Consider the following 16,186-nt stretch of genomic DNA (forward strand, 5'->3'; position numbering starts at 1 on the left):
AGGGGGAGAGGCAAAGGAAGAGAGGGGGAAAGGGGCGCTGATAAAGAAGTGGAACCACCTGCAGTTGCAAATGGGATTCTTCTCTCCCCGTGAGCCATTCCTACTTCTTTTGTTTGGTAATGCAAGGCTCTGTTTTTCGAGAGACCCAAAAAGAGTTACCCGTCCTCTTGGAAATCAAGATGACATTATAGATTGCAGCGGAGCTATCCCGTGTAAAGCCAAGGGGATTCCAGCAAGATTCGACATGAGTTTCACTTGGTTACCAAATGAATTCATTCACACCTGCATAGACTCCGAAACTAAGCCCCTTGGCTAGGTTGGCATGAAAAGCAATCCATTACACAAATCCAGCTGGCCCACTTAAGCCCACTGGGGCAACCGTTGTCAGTGGGTGAAAATCCACATCCCAGCTGGGAAACCTGAGCTTCAAAACTCTCTCTCTGAGTTTCTGAGAGTGAGCTAAATCCATGGCCGGGGCGAGAAGAGGGCAGCCTATTGACGGATGTGCTAAGCTGTTGGTCTTGGAGACAAGCCTTCAGTTTTTGATCCAGTAATTGTTGAAAATCAGGTATCAGATGTGTTCTTCTGAGCAATGCTTCTTGATGAGAAGTTATTGATCTTGGCGTGTGATATGCAATCCAATCTGAAGTATTCGCCTGAGCTAAAATTAAATTGGCAGAGAAGAGCCGGGAGAAGGAATGCGCTTTGAAAAAAAAGCTTTGGAAACTGTGTTTTGTATCCTCCCCTAATCGTTCTGATAAAATACCTCTAACAATACACACAAGGCAGCAGTTCATTTTACAAGCCTTTTTCTTTGCAAAAGGAAAATAATCTGAAAAAATCTATATGAAAAAAAGCTGTGTTAAAACAAAAAACCCAAAAACGCTACGCAAGAGTTGCATCTTCATACAAGTTAGCCATCCAGTCTCTTCGGTTTGACTTGTGGGATCCTGACGCCGCTGGGAATTGATTTGGATAACTATTGTGGGGTCTGCTTTTTAAGATGCTTACAGAGCAGCGGCCCAGATCTAGCAAAATTGTGAAGTTTAGCAAAGCAGCTGAGAAACTGGGCCGAAAGAAAGGCGGGTTTTGCTTAATTGCAGGGTTGAGCTTTCAGTGGTGTGGAAGTTGTCTGTTCTGCATGGAATTTTATTTATTTATTCATTCATTCATTTATTACATTAGTCACCGCCCATCTCCTCCCACCAAAGACTCTGGGCGGTTTACAGCAAAATAATCAAAGAAATTACAGTTTTATTTGATGTTCATTGCTGTTTGCTGCCTTGTCAGCTTAACTTTGTGGGCTTATATACGTCTGGGTGGTTGGGCATCGTTCAAAGAGACCCAAGAGGTAGCTTGGGTGTTATGAGTTTTTACAAAGTCAATTTTCTCTCCCATATGTGCAGTGCTTAATAGCAAACAGAGCTGTGAATGAATTCTGCCATAGGTGTGATTTCTTTTCATACACACAAACACACACACAGACATGTGCATGGGCATGCAAAGACACCCCTTGCTGATCCTGGTCTTCTACAACATGCCTCCTCTTCGATCAGCTCACTGTCCACTAGCTTAAATGGAAGCAGGAGCCATGGTTTGGTGACAGTGGTTTCTGCTTTGCACATGGAAGCTTTCTGTAGGCCACGACAGCAGGGAGAACATTAGTAAGCTCCAGGGAACAGTGATAGAGAGCAGTCTTCTATACCCCAAGGTTGCTGTAAGACTGTTGAATAACATTTAGGCCTCAAGGTGTTCACTAGGGCAGGAGGTGGTTGACTGACTGGCTGATTATGGGCCATTGAGTCAGTGCCAACTCTTAGTGATGACGTGGATGGACCTTCTCCAGGAGGACCTGTCCCCAGCCTGGTCCTTCAAGTCTCCCAATGGTGCATTCATCTCCACTGTAACTGAGTCCATTCTTGCTACTGGTCGTCCTCCTCCCTCCTTCCACATTTCTCAGCATTTCTCAAAGGAGCTGGGTCTTCGCGCATCATGTGTCCAAAGCAGGACAATTTCAGCCTGTCGTTCGGGCCTCGCGTGAGAACACTGGGTTGATTTATGCCAGGACCCATTTGTTTGTTTTCTTGGCTATCCCTTTGAGACAAGATGCGCTTCCCCCAATTTCTATCTTCCTGGCACCTTTCTCTGCATTGCCTCTTTCTCTGATTTTCTTCCAGAATCCCACGCCAGCCACCCCACCCCACCTGCAACGCAACATCCTTTGGATTCTGTCCTCCCTCTGGCCCCCGAAACCACGGCCCTGGCTCCTGAGCTGATAGGGTCCTCCTCCCCCCCCTGGCACTCAGAAGACAATGCTTCCCGCCAGAGTCAGCCGGTCACTTGGAGGGTAACCAGGCCTCCTGTCCTCTCCACTCTTCCGTGGACCACTCAGGGCATCCGCCAGACCACCATTCGACCCCTCTTGACAGCCCCGGTTGTTCCTGCCGCCACCCAGCCGGCTTACGTTGAGTCAGGCAGCGCGGAAGGCAGCGGAGATCCAGAACTGGGCACCAGTGGAGATCAGGAAGGCAGTGGGACCAGCTCTGCAGGTATGTGGCACAACTTAGCTGTGTGTGCAGACACCTGACCTCCTTTAAGGCCACCGGGCCCGCTCATTAGTGCTCTGGGGAGAAACCCTTGGACAGAATGACTCAAAATTCTTTTAATCAGCCTTTGAAAACCAGCCCTGTAGGTGGCATGCTCCTCTCTGGGCCCAGCCAGTTCGACCTTGCTAATCAAGCCACGAGGGTGTTCATTTTAATCATTGTCAAAGAATGATCGGCAGGTCGTCTTTGTCTGAAACTTGATAGAGTCTGACTTTCTTTTGGAAAAAGCTCAGTGCCTGGTCCCTCCGGCTCCTGTAGAAAACAGCCGTTTTTTTCCCCCCATCATCAATTGCTGAGTCCTTTGCACAGGCCATTTTATCCTCCCCCATGACAATAACTTAAAAATGCTGAGACACTTGGCTGTGATTTTAAAACAGAGATTTTAAAAAGCTGGCCTTCACACCAGATTTGTAATCTGGCCGACCTTCTTCCTGTTGCTGAGCAGGGGAGGAAGGAATAGAAGAGGCCAAGGTGCCAGGTACCCACCTGTTCGAGAGGGCCACCTGTTACAACACCCCTCTGGGATGCTGCTCAGACGGCAAGACTCCTGCAGCTGACACCGAAGGAAGCAATTGCCCAGGTAAATTGCCAGTTTCTTCTGCTGATGCTGAGTTTTGCCAGCCTGAGTTTTGCCAGTTTCTCTGGAAAACTACCCTCGAGAAATAAGCCGCGTTGTGTCCCTCTGTGTGTGGTCAGCTAGCTGGCTAGTTAGGTGGTGGTAAGGGTGAAATTTTGGGGCCCACCCTTCTGCTTCCTTGCCTGGCTGCAATTCTCAGGGTCTCTTTGGTAAGACACAGCCACCCCAGTACATTTCATGTGAGTTTATATGCACAACAGAGCTGACTGGGATGTGGCCAGTGATTTTTTGGACTGGTGTGTTGCTGATTTCTTTGCTAGATTCAGGCCTCGCCTTTCCTCCAGAAGTTTTAAGAGCTGCACCGTAGCATTTCCTCCCCACAGTGACGGTCCAGCGAGGTAGTCGGGCTAAGGTATCCAGAGTCCCCCAGGAAGCCTACAGAACTGAGTTTAGGATGCATATATAATAGCTCCTCTCTCTCACTCTGCTCCAGCTGCTTTCTCTGCCTTGGTTCTCTGTCCTTAGCCTGTCTCCCTGTCTTATTCTGGAAGATAAAAATTGGGATTGATAAGCTGGGGATAAGAACCTAGCAAGCTCCACCAAGCCCTCTGCTGGTCCATAAAATGCAGAGCGTGAACAGATTTCCTTCACTTGCAGAGACAGATCCACCCACCACCCAAACTCACACAGCAAAACTTGCCAACTTCTGTCCCACAACAGAGGAAAAGTCACATTTGTAAGATGAGTGGTTCAGAGAGAGAGGGAGAAAGAGAGAGAGAAGGATTTTCCCTGCTTCCAGTTTGTTCCTTTATATAATTTGATGCAATATGATACAATGCAAGATTTCTGTTTTTAGACCTGAATAATACTTCAGCAATAGAAGCAAAATTAGTGCATACAAAGGCCAGTGAAATGGAGCATCTGGGGAGATCCCACTGCTGGCTTTTTTGGTGTGCACTGAGGGGGCAGAACCCAACTTTCTGGCCTTTTGCCCATGCTTAGTTCGCGTCCATTGCCAAGCCAAAATGCCCAAACCGGCTTCTCTCGTTCCTTTTCTTGAGCTTTCTAGGATTCATGTGCCTGGGGAGAGAAGCGGAAAAAGGAAGCAAGCTAACTGAGTGTGGAAAAATAAGTGTTGGCCACTAATCAGTTACTTAAAATTAGTAGTTACTTAAACTTGTGAACCTAGAACTCCTGCCAATCTAGCAGTTCGAAAACATGCCAATGTGAGTCAATTAATAGGCACCGCTTCGGCGGGCAGGTAACGGCGTTCCGTTTAGTCATGCCGGCCACATGACCACAGAGGAAGTGTCTACGGACAAACGCCGGCTCTTCGGCTTTGAAACGGAGATGAGCACCGCCCCCTAGAGTCGGACACGGCTGGACTTACTGTCAAGGGAAACCTTTACCTTAAACTTGTGAAAGCTTTAGAAACCAGGCCTTCTCCCCCCAAAATCCATAAACGTTCCCAAACCGGAGAAGAAAATGGGAAAGGAAGGTAACGTTTGAATTCCTTCCACGGTATCCTTCTCTTCCCCCTCTGATTATGATTCAGGGGTTCAGGAGTTGACTCCCAGTATTCTAATCTGCTTTTGAAGGCCTAATTTGTAAGAGGTATCTGAAGATAAGGTGGAAGGTTGGCCGGGTAAGCAGGGGGTCGTGATTACGCAGTTCAAACCGTGCTTTGCAAATAGCGTTCTTTGTGGCTCTGGTGGGTTGCTGCTCAGTCTTTCTGGTACAGGAAATGCAGTGCGTTCTTCTCCCCGAAAACGTGGTGAGTTTCTTACATGGATCGGCGAGAACCATGTAGGAAAACGAGAGGGGGTCTCTCCTCTTCTCTCCTTCCCTTTCTTTCTCCCCCTTTTGGTCCAGAGTTTGCATGCCGGTAACCCACCCGCTCCCTGTTCAGTACGTGATGTTTTCCTCACTTGGCCCTGGCTAACCCTCTTTCTCTTGTTACTCAGCCGGTCCAGGAGGGTCCCCACCCAGGCCGCAACTTGGAGGAGCTTGTATGGTAAACGCTGCCAGTTCTCACAACCCAGGCTCTTTGCTACCCCGATCAAAAGACTAACCCCCATAAGCCTTCTTCTGATCCATCCAGACTAACCCTGAAACCCCATCTGCCGCCATCTTGTTGCTTCCCCACTTCCACCGAGGGGCTGAACACTCTTGATGGTTTGGGTGCCGAAAACGTGATATGTTTAATGTTGCTCCTGTCTCGCCCTCCTCTCTTCTCTGCATTCACCCAACCGTTTCTTCCCGGTCTTGTCTCCCGTCCCGTGCGTCTTCCCCGCAGCCACCAAGGTCTTCCAGGGGGTCCTCAGCTTGGAAGAGGTAGAAGGCCAGGAGCTGTTCTACACCCCGGAAATGGCCGATCCCAAATCGGAGCTGTTTGGGGAGACGGCCCGGAGCATTGAGAGTGTGGTAAGTGAGCGCAGAAAACCAGCCCCCCGCGAGGCCGCGGTGGCTTTCTTTGTGGTGGAATTGCGCAGTAAAGCTGGGACTCTCCTGGCATCCCCAGGGACTGGCACCCCAGCTGGTCTGCCCGACCGAAAATCCAGCTGTTGCATCAGTTAGCCAGCTTTTGATGAGGCCTGTGAATATGGATGCTTCTTCAAGGCTGGCCCCTCGGTCTTTTTTTTTTTTTTCTTCTTCAATATTGTTCCCTCTCCTTGTTCTGTCTGCCCGACTCACAGCTGGACGAGCTTTTCCGCAACTCGGACGTCAAGAGGGACTTCAGGAGCGTCCAGGTGCGACATCTGGGCCAGAACAGCGCCGTGAGGGTCATTGTCGAGTCCCATTTTGACCCAGGTGAGTCTGCACCTGGTTTCCCCCCGCCCTTCGAAGCAGGTGCAGACCTGCATGCCTCTCCTAGATTATGACCGACCTGTGGCTTGGTTTGAATTCTGTTGCTCTCGAGGCTACATCTAGTGCTCCCTCCTCCCTTTTTCCCCCACCACAACAACCCTACAATGTAGGCCGGGCTGAAAGGCAGCAACTGGGCCAAGGCCCCCAAGGGAGCTTTCCCCTGCTCCCAGCCCCACTTCTTCACCACGAGACCACTCTGGCTGCATCTGTTGTGGGCCTAAAACTCCTTTCCCCTCTCGCCAGGCTGGCCAGTGGTCAAGGATGATGGAAGTTGAAGGCCGAAGTATTTCTGTTGGCCTAGGCAATTGTTGCCCCATTCTCTCAGTTCCTAAAGCTGAGGGTTTCAGGGGTGGGGGGATTATAATAATCCTGCTCTTCCCAGGAGCTAGATTTTTTTGCTGGAATTCCAGGGAAGGCAAAACTTGTACTTCTTTAGAATTTCTACTTTTTATAACGTAGGAACAACATTCAGTTCGATTGGGCCGGGAGAAAGGAGCACGATCCGTCTTTTCTCTCCCTGGAGCCAAAGGGCTTGTTTTTTAGTTCAAAGCATCCATGAGCCAGTGGCACAGAAAAGCAGCCTTTTTTCGTTTTCAAACCCCTTTTCAGGCAGGCCTTTTGCTTCGCGAAACGAAAGGGAAGGGAAGGAAGCTGAGCGCAGCTGGGCGGGGGGTGCAGAAGGTCTGTGGCTCAGAGGTGGGTGGGGGGGTTGTGTGCTGGCTGGAAGGTTTCCTTTTCATGGGAGATGCAGGAGGCCCCCCCAGACTCCTGTTTCTTCTTCTCCTTGACGTTTATAGCTACTTCCTACACGGCCGCCGACATCCAGAAGGCCCTTTTGAAGCAGATCAAAGTCTCTAAGAAGAAAACAATCTTGGTGAAGAGGCCCCAGCAAGAGAACATCAAATTCATGGACTTTGGTGTGTCCCTCCCTCCCTTCTTCGCCATCTCCCCTCCCTCCTCTCCTTCCTCCCTGTCTCTCTGCTTTCTCCCTTCTTTCTGTCTCAGCTGTAACCTTTTCCTTACAAAAGAGTCCTTCGTCTCTCTCCGTTCAGCCCAGAACAGCCCAACTAAACTTTAGGCGGTCCACTCACCCCTCCTTGTTGTCACTGGGACTTTTAGGGAGGATTTCCACCGTGAAGGCAGACAGTGCCTCTTCAGTGGGCAGGATGGCCAGGTTCCTCATCCTCTCTGTCCCACCTGAGCTTCAGGTTTTGGCGGGGACGGCACCCACAACTGCAGAGCCAGCCGAGAGCGTTTCTGGTTCTCCGACTCTGCCCCGTCCAGCCTTCTCCCCAGCACATGTAGGTGGACGCTTCACAGCAGGGACTCCCACCGCCACATCCCGGCCCCCCAACCCTGTCACCTCGATCTCGTTCCAGACTGGATCCCCCAGCTCTTCACCACCACCACCACCACCACGATTGCCACCACGATGGCACCCACAGCCGCCAGTTCCCAGCGGTCCCCTACCACTGCTGCGCCCTGGACCCTGAACCCGGGATGGCTCAACAGGAAGCCCTCCGGGGGCCTCGCGACCAAAAGGCCCGGCACCGCCCTTCCAGCCACGACAGACAGGAAGAAGCCCATGCGCTTCGTTCCCGCCACCCGGAAGCCTGCCCGGCCCTGTGATTCTCACCCCTGCTTACACGGAGGCACTTGCGAGGACGATGGCCGGGACTTCACTTGCAGCTGCCCCGCAGGGAAAGGAGGAGCGGTTTGCGAAAAATGTAAGTGCGCTTGGGGAGAAGCGCCGCATCTTTGCCTCTCGGCTGTGGCAACGCGGCCTGCGTCTTTCCTTTGATTTATTTGCGGCTGGCTTTCCTGCACTGCTCCCCTCGAAATGGCTCTCAGCGGATCAAAGAGGAAACATTATACACCAAGTTATCTCACAGGAGGGGGGCCACCACCGAGAAGGCTCCAAGCGCATTCCCGGTTTTCAAATAAATGAGTGAGGCATTCACAGCCAAAGGGAAGCGGGGGGAAATGGGCAGGTGCATCACACTTCAGTTTGATAAAGAAAGGGTCTTTCATGCTGCAACATGCCCGAGGGAACAGGATTTGCCAGTATGAAGGACCATGGTTAGAGTTTATCAAAAAAGGTTCTTCTATCCCAGTGGATACAAAAGCTCTTGCTTGAATAAGGAACATTGCAGGGTCTCGGGCTAACAGGAGGAGGAAGGAGTATTAGGTATGTTTGCTGCCTTAAGTTATTTATAAAAATAATAAGGGGGGGGAGAGAGAAAATAAATAAATAAAATAAAATAAAATAAATCTCCCACTTCCTTCCTCTTGCTTTTTTCTTCCTAACATGCACCTTTCGATTTGAATTCTCCCCCAATCCCCTGCCCACCACAGCCATCCGGTACTTCATCCCCAGCTTTGGTGGGAAGTCCTACCTGGCGTTCAAAATGATGAAGGCGTACCACACCGTCCGCATAGCCATGGAATTCCGGGCCGCCGAGCTCAGCGGGCTGCTCCTGTACAACGGGCAGAACCACGGGAAGGATTTCATCTCCCTGGCGCTGGTGAACGGATTTGTGGAGCTCAGGTGAGAGATGGCCTGACAGGCTGCAGAGTGCTTGTGGTAGGAGCAGCCGAGGGGCAGGGCTTCCTGGAAGAGTTTCCTGGAAGCTGGATTAGACCAGCGGGCTCTTCATGTGACTGGATGCCAACCAGATGCCCAAAGCGGAAGTTCACAAGCAGGACGTTGAGGCGGCTGGAATGCCATCATTTCCCTTTGCTTTAAACAAGTCAGTGGGCTCCTTGTTAACATCTTGGGCCCACCAGATTCCCAGACACGTGGCTAGATTCTCATCTTCCTGGCAAGGCCAGGGAGCTGTCCAGCAGAGAAGACTCCGTGAGGGTAGAAGTTGAGAACTTTCAGCCCCAGATCTTGGCTGGTCCTCTTTTATCACAATTCCAGGGGGATCAGGTGGACCCTGATTGGTGTCAGTGATTGAGGGGGGCTTCCAGCTTAGAATTAAAGGGGGGATTGAACAAATCCATGGAAAAGAGACCCAGCTGTGATTAACGGTCTTGGTAGCTAACCATATCCCTTAAACACAGCTGCTGGGAAGCTCTGAAGTCCACAGCTGTGAGCTTCCCAAAGCAACGGGTTGTCCATGGGCCCTTGGACTGTTCCAGTCCCTTTGGTCACAACCTACTCTCAAGTAGGATTTGGGGTGATCGGCCTTGTGCTGTGCTAGGAATCCTTCAATCCTATTTTCCTTCAAAACGATGTGGTGCTTCCCATCAAGATGCATGGACACCTTCAGTGCATCCCAACTGGCTCTTCTGGACAGCAGAGGGCTGTGGGTAGCCATACCGTACAGGATTCAAGATCTATTTCCTAAATCTCCTGGAAGTAGACTCCAGGGTGGGTGATTGTTCAGTGACCGTGACTCAGACCCATGTCCAACTCTCCCAGGTTCAACACCGGCTCTGGGACAGGCGTGATCACCAGCAAGGTGCCCGTTGAGCCTGGCCAGTGGCACCAGCTGGTGGTCAATCGGAACCGGAGGACCGGCGTGCTGTCCATGGACGGGGAGCCCCACGTCACTGGCGAGAGCCCGAGTGGGACGGATGGGCTAAACCTCGACACTGACCTCTTTATTGGGGGGGCACCAGAAGATCAAATAGCTGTGTGAGTAATTTGGGGGGGGGGGTCATCCACCAATGGCCAGCAAGAGCAGGGCACTTAGTTTCCTGGAAGAAGAGGCTGCAGCCAGTTTTCCAGATCTTTTTCCTTTTTTCTATTACTCCCTCGCAACCAAATTACAATAAACCGAAGAAAAATAGCAGTAATGTGGCGGTTATTACGGACTCAAAAAAGAAATGAATACATCATGGTAATTAAAGCAAAAGGAAAGAAAAAGGGGCCCATATTATATGAGCACAGAACCAGGGCAAATCTGGTAACCTGTTCATAAATCCAGACTACCCTGGAACATGCTGCTTCGTTGACTCGTTTTTCACAGTGTAACGACGTTTTGAAAATGGACGGGGAATGCAAGGTTTTCAGCTGTTCTCCCACCAGACGCCACCTGGCCCAGACCCAAAGGGGCTGTATCTTGCCTCTTCCAACCCCTTTGGGCAGCTGAGGGTGCCACAGGCAGGACCCTAGACGCCAAGCAGCGTGGTCCTCCTAACGCCACTGCCCCACAGTTTTTTTTTTTTTGCACAGGGTGTTGCTTAAAGCAGGCTGAGCTGTGGGGCTCTCCTGGCAGGCTTAGGGCCCATATCTCGAGGGGGAACACGCCGGGGTTCAGTCCCCAGGTGGAAACCTGAGCCTTAAATCCGGAAGAGCCCCCACCAGGGATGCTGAGCCGTTGCCCAGTCGCCCAGATGGGCCAACAGTTAGCCTGAGTTTCCAGGCCGTTCTCCGAGGCTTGAAGCCACCCCTCCTGACAGTTTCCCCGTTGCCTCCCTTCTAGGGTGGCCGAGCGCACCTCGGTTGCGACTGGTCTCAAGGGCTGCATCCGCCTCCTGGACGTCAACAACCAGATGTACGACCTGCGGGAGAAAGGCAGCAACGTGCTCTACGGCAGCGGGGTGGGCGAGTGTGGCAACAACCCGTGCCAGCCCAACCCTTGCCACCACGGCGGCCTCTGCCACGTCATGGAGGCCGAGATGTTTCACTGCAAATGCCTCAACGGTTATACAGGTGGGGAGGACCTGTGGGCGTGTGTGAGAGAGGGAGACCTTGCTGGCTTCCCATTCTTCCCTGCAAGGCTAGCTTTCTAAATGCAAGGAGGCAGCCTTTTCCCCTGGCAGGCTAGTTTTCTCTGTGTACTTTTTGCAGAGGAGGCAGGGGCTGGAACTTTCCTCCCCCATCCACTGCCTTTGCAAAAGCGATTGCCACTATGAATCCGTGAAAAGCTGGTCCGGGTTTAGCTGCCTAACGGCGCCCCGCATTCTCGTCTTTCGGCCTCCCGCAGGGCCCACCTGTGCTGACGAGAGGAACCCCTGTGACCCCAATCCCTGCCACGCCTCTGCCACCTGCTTGGTGTTGCCGGAAGGCGGGTCCAAATGCGAATGCCCCATGGGACGAGGAGGCGAGTTCTGCGAATCAGGTAACCCGTGCCAGCGAGGATCGGGAAGCGGGGAATAAGGCCAGGAGGCAGCAGGGATGCAGGGCGCAAATCATCAAAGCTGAATGACAAGTCGCTTGGCTTCGTCAACAGGCTCCTGGCACCTAAATCAGAGCTGCCCAGCCAGCCCTTAAGACGCTCCTCTGATTATGCCCTTGCCAATATTATACCCTGGGCCTTTGCCTGTTTCTTTGTAAAATGGGGCGTGATGTAAAGGAAGCTGAATTCCTGAGCTGTCCTGCTTCCAAATAGGCTTAAGGATCCCCCCAGCCCAAACTTGCAAGTGTAGCTTTCCATTTCTTTGAACACTTAAAATGCAGGAATGTTATCCACTTTTGAACCCCCTTTTCTTTCTTTCTTTCTTTCTTTCTTTCTTTCTTTCTTTCTTTCTTTCTTTCTTTCTCTCTCTCTTTCTTTCTTTCTTTCTTTCTTTCTTTCTTTTTTGTGGGAGCTCTCAGTCCACAGGCCAGGCTCACCCAGGGCTCAGCCCGTCCTGCGGTGTGTTGGATTTGGGCCTAGCAAATGACATGAGCCTGGTTTAGCCAACAAACCACAGTTGAGCACACACACAGTAGGTCACTTTTATTATTCCCCCTGTATTATCCGCCCTGCCTCTTTTCCCTCCTTCTCTTAGTTGCTGAACTGGACCAGACGGTGCCTTTTCTGCCGGAGTTCAACGGATTCTCGTACCTGGAGCTGAACGGTCTCCAAACTTTTGTGCCAGACCTCCAGTACGTTTTATTCCTCCTTTTCCTTTTCTCTCCCCCACCCTTGCTGATTCCAGAAAATTGGGCCCAACACTGCAAAATAAGCTTTCAGAAATGGCAGCAATATTGAATGATTCAGGCACAATGTTAGCAGTTGAACTGGAAACCCAAGATAAGATAAGATAAGATAAGATAAGATAAGATAAGATAAGATAAGATAAGATAAGATAGGATAGGATAGGATAGGATAGGATAGGATAGGATAGGATAGGATAGGATAGGATAGGATAGGATAGGATAGGATAATTAATCTAATCTAATCAAAGTTCCAGTTTCCAGTTCAACTGCTAACATTGTGCCTAAATCATTCAATATCACTGCCATTTCTGAAAGCTAGCTAGCTTCCTTCCTTCCTTCCTTCCCTCCTTCCTTCCTTCCTTCCTTCCTTCCTTCCTTCCTTCCCTCCCTCCCTCCCTCCCTCCTTCCTTCCTTCCTTCCTTCCTTCCTTCCCTCCTTCCTTCCTTCCTTCCTTCCTTCCTTCCCTCCCTCCCTCCCTCCCTCCCTCCCTCCCTCCTTCCTTCCTTCCTTCCTTCCTTCCTTCCTTCTTTCTTTCTTTCTTTCTTTCTTTCATTTACCATGCCGTTCTTTGTCCCAGAGAGAGAGAGTGTGTGTGTTGTGATGCATAAGTCTCTGGTTGCAGTTAATGCCACTCCTTGTCCCACTCCAAAGATGGGATTTCTCTCCATTCCTTTTTTCTCTTTCTATGTCTTTTTACTCTTCTTTTTTCTCTCGTTTCTTTCATTCCTTTTCTTTCCTAGGGATGTGTGAATTGGGGCAAAATGTGATTCAGAGATTCAGTTGATTCGGAGTCGTGGTCCTGTTTGATTCAGGAAGGATGGACTTGATTTGAGTCAATTGTTGAATCAGTTCATTTCAGAATTCCAAACTGATTGGGAGGGGGGGCCGTCTTTGACAAGCATAGACGTTATCTGAATCAGTTGGGAGGCATCTAAGTTGGTTTGAGAATTCAAATCCTTTTGCTGATTCCCAATCTGATTCAGTTGGGAATCAAGTCAACTCTCCAGATGAAATATTCGTACGCCCTACTTTTTCCCCCTTTTCTTCTCTTCTTCTTTTGCGACATGGGAATTGATTTGAAAGTTGATTTTCGTCTGTCCAATCCCGCAGGGATAAGATGGCTATGGAAGTTGTGTTCCTGGCAAAAAATCCAAATGGCTTAATTTTCTATAATGGGCAGAAGACAGATGGTAAAGGAGATTTTATCTCCCTGGCCCTCCACAACGGATACCTGGAGTACAGATATGACCTGGGGAAAGGAGCAGCCGTAATCAAGTAAGAAAATGTTCTGTTATCTGTTAGTTAATTAATAGATAATCTAATAATAATTATCTATTATTTATTAACGTATAGATTTCTTTTCATTCCTTTTTTCTCTTTCTACCTCTTTCTAGTCTTCTTTTGCTCGTTTCTTTCATCCCTTTTCTTTCCTAGGGATATGTGAATTGAGGCAAAATGTGATTCAGAGCCATGGTCCTGTTTGATTCAGGACCTATGAATCTATAATCTATTAATTTTAGGTGAAAAACAAGGCACATTTCTGCCCTTACGGGATTCAGAAAGAACCTAGGAAAGCAGATCTTGTACATATTAAGTCTGCTTTGCTAGATCATGAGATCCTGCCACAATCGAAAAACCCTTGACAGCTTCTGAGCTATGAAAAATTAATTAAAGCCTCCTCAGTACAATCCGGCTTAAATATATTTTTTATCTGCATTATAAAATCATAGCCTAATAAATCAACCAAAAATGTACTGAGTTTTGTGAAGTCATTACAACTTTATAACTTTATGAAGATATTGCTACGTTGAGCTTCATAACAGCGTTACAAATAATAACAAATTATATCACTGTGGTTGGATATTTTGTCAGGGAGGAAGGAAGGGAAAAGGAAGAAGAGAAGAAAACAAAACAAGGAATTAAAGTTTTTGAAATTTCGCCACTTTCCTTTGATTTAAAAAATTATATATTCCTAGAAATCATTATAACTCAGATTTTAAATATGGAATTAAACCTGAGCCATATGGAATCATATTGTCCAATCTTGCTTCTCCGAGATCTGACGAATTTCAACCCTCAGTCAGAATCGATAGATGGCCCGAGACCAAACTCAATAAAAAGACCAGCAACACAGTGCCGTAACTATAAAAAAACGAACTTCAAAAATGGTGAGAAAGTCCTAGAACAGCTAGCAGCTAACAATTAATGCCATGGAGGAAGGACCAGACGCCTTCGAACAGCTAAAGCTGTTGATAAGAGCGCTGCAACCTTAGAGGTTTCTGGTCACCCAGGATAAGGATAACAGCCTCCTGATCAGAGCAGCAATTAAAAATATTAACAATTGGGAGTATTAAGCTTGATTGCCACTGCGGGTATGGTAGACGTTTCAATAGCACCTGCTGACAAATTTGACCTAGAAGAACAACTTCCATGTTGTGTGCCAGTTACGCCCTTTCCTGGATCAAGAGGCCCTTCGAATGGTCACTCGTGCCCTGGTCGTCTCCCATATAGACTGCTGCAATGCGCTCTACATGGGGCTACCCTTGAAGAGTATCCAGAAGCTTCAGCTGGTCCAGAATGCAGCCGCATGGGCCATTTTTGGTGCCCCTAGGTCGGCACATATAACACCCTTATTGAGCGAGCTGCACTGGGTGCCAGTTTTCTTCCGGGTCCAATTCAAGGTGTTGGTTATGACCTTTAAAGCCCTACATGGCACGGGGCCAGGCTACCTGAGGGACCATCTCATCCCCATCACATGGACCTGTCCCAACTGGTCACGCAAAGAGGGCATGTTACAGACCCGGTCTGTAAGAGAATTCCACCTGGCAGGGTCCAGGAAGCAGGCCTTCTCTCATCCTGCCCCCAGAGGTGAGGCAAGCCCCCTCCCTCCTGGACTTTTGTAAAAAATTGAAGACCTGGTTCTGTCAGCGAGCCTGGGGCGGGGGGAGGAATAGTATTCTTGGGGATGGCTAGCACCTTAGAATGACCCCCTATATATTCACGGACTGAAGCAGAACTTATTGCCATCTGGTTTTTACTGCCTTTTATCTTTTTCCCTTCTATTGTATTTATATTTAATGTATTGTTTATAGCTTGCACTGAATTTTAAATGTTATTTTTACTGCAAACCGCCCAGAGTCCCTCCTTGGGAGGGAGATGGGCGGTGATAGAAATTTTATAAATAAATAAAACAAGCAAACACGGAAGATCCTTTGGCCAACTAGCGGCTGATTTTGAAAAGTTCCCGGTGCGGACGCGGGGGGCCAGTTTAGCTTAATGGCTTCAGCTGGATTGAATGGGTTTTGTTCTGCCCTTTTCTCTCTGGGTCATACCTTGCATTCTTCTACCAGGAGCAAAGAACCAATCCCTCTGAATACCTGGGTCAGTGTGTGGCTGGAGAGGAATGCCCGGAAAGGCATAATGAGGATTAACAATGGAGAACGGATCCTGGGTGAATCTCCGGTAAATTAACGCGGCTCCCGAAAACAACATTCAGAGCGGTTTGGGACTCCTTGGGGGCAGGGTCTTCAACTCAGACAAGAATTGAAATAATCCCCCCCCCTTTGTCCCCACCCTGGAACAACTGAAGACCCCTCTTAGCAGCTGGTGAGATTTTTCTCCTGAGCCCCAGAACAAGATCTTGGCACAGTGTTTCTCAGCCTGGGCGGCTTGAAGAGGTGTGGACTTCAGCTCCCAGAATTCCCCAGCCAGCCTTGCTGGTTGGGGAATTCTGGGAGCTGAAGTCCACACATCATCAAGCCGCCAAGGCTGAGAAACACTGCCTTAGCAGCAGCCTTTCTCACATACCTTACCTCTAGAGCTCTTTTGTACGCAGGTATCCTGCCTTGAAATCTGGAGGTTCCATAGCTCTGACAGTCAATAAATCGTAGGTCTGTGGTTACGCTTAATTGCTTTCAAACCTAGTTACGGTGGTAGCCGGCATCATTAAGGCTGCAACCGTGTGCGACTTCTCCTGGGAGCAAATCCTATTCAATGCAGCGTGACCTGCTTGTGTGGGACGGTGAGTCCGAGCTGGCTGCGAAAAGGCATGTTTTCTTTTGTCGACGCTGCACCGCTGTCCATTTCGTTCAGCAAGCTCTTAAGGCGTAAGAGGGCAAACTTTTTCTTTCCTCCCCGTTCCAAAAATACACCAAGCAATTTAATGCCAGGCCGAGCCTTTCCCCTAAAGTCAAATACTGTTTTAAAGGTGAACCCCCTTCCTTTCCTTCTCTCCGTGCCTGGATCGTTCGGAGGGCCTTT

General features: G+C 49.4%; 1 protein-coding gene across 1 annotated transcript in view; it reads left to right on the forward strand.

Moving 5' to 3' along the window:
• The window catches only part of AGRN (agrin), a 156,929-nt gene that overhangs the window by 125,655 nt on the left and 15,088 nt on the right, over window positions 1-16,186 (forward strand). Inside the window, exons 18-30 of the mRNA XM_063317556.1 lie at window positions 2,178-2,549; window positions 3,052-3,186; window positions 5,480-5,607; window positions 5,880-5,994; window positions 6,849-6,968; window positions 7,431-7,778; window positions 8,407-8,599; window positions 9,479-9,694; window positions 10,485-10,714; window positions 10,989-11,123; window positions 11,776-11,872; window positions 13,037-13,201; window positions 15,277-15,388. Of these exons, the coding sequence (XP_063173626.1) occupies window positions 2,178-2,549; window positions 3,052-3,186; window positions 5,480-5,607; window positions 5,880-5,994; window positions 6,849-6,968; window positions 7,431-7,778; window positions 8,407-8,599; window positions 9,479-9,694; window positions 10,485-10,714; window positions 10,989-11,123; window positions 11,776-11,872; window positions 13,037-13,201; window positions 15,277-15,388 (2,366 nt within the window). The remainder of the gene's footprint in view (window positions 1-2,177; window positions 2,550-3,051; window positions 3,187-5,479; window positions 5,608-5,879; window positions 5,995-6,848; window positions 6,969-7,430; window positions 7,779-8,406; window positions 8,600-9,478; window positions 9,695-10,484; window positions 10,715-10,988; window positions 11,124-11,775; window positions 11,873-13,036; window positions 13,202-15,276; window positions 15,389-16,186) is intronic.

The sequence above is a fragment of the Candoia aspera genome, chromosome 18, assembly GCF_035149785.1.
Source record: "Candoia aspera isolate rCanAsp1 chromosome 18, rCanAsp1.hap2, whole genome shotgun sequence".
NCBI classification, from domain to species: Eukaryota; Metazoa; Chordata; class Lepidosauria; order Squamata; family Boidae; genus Candoia; species Candoia aspera.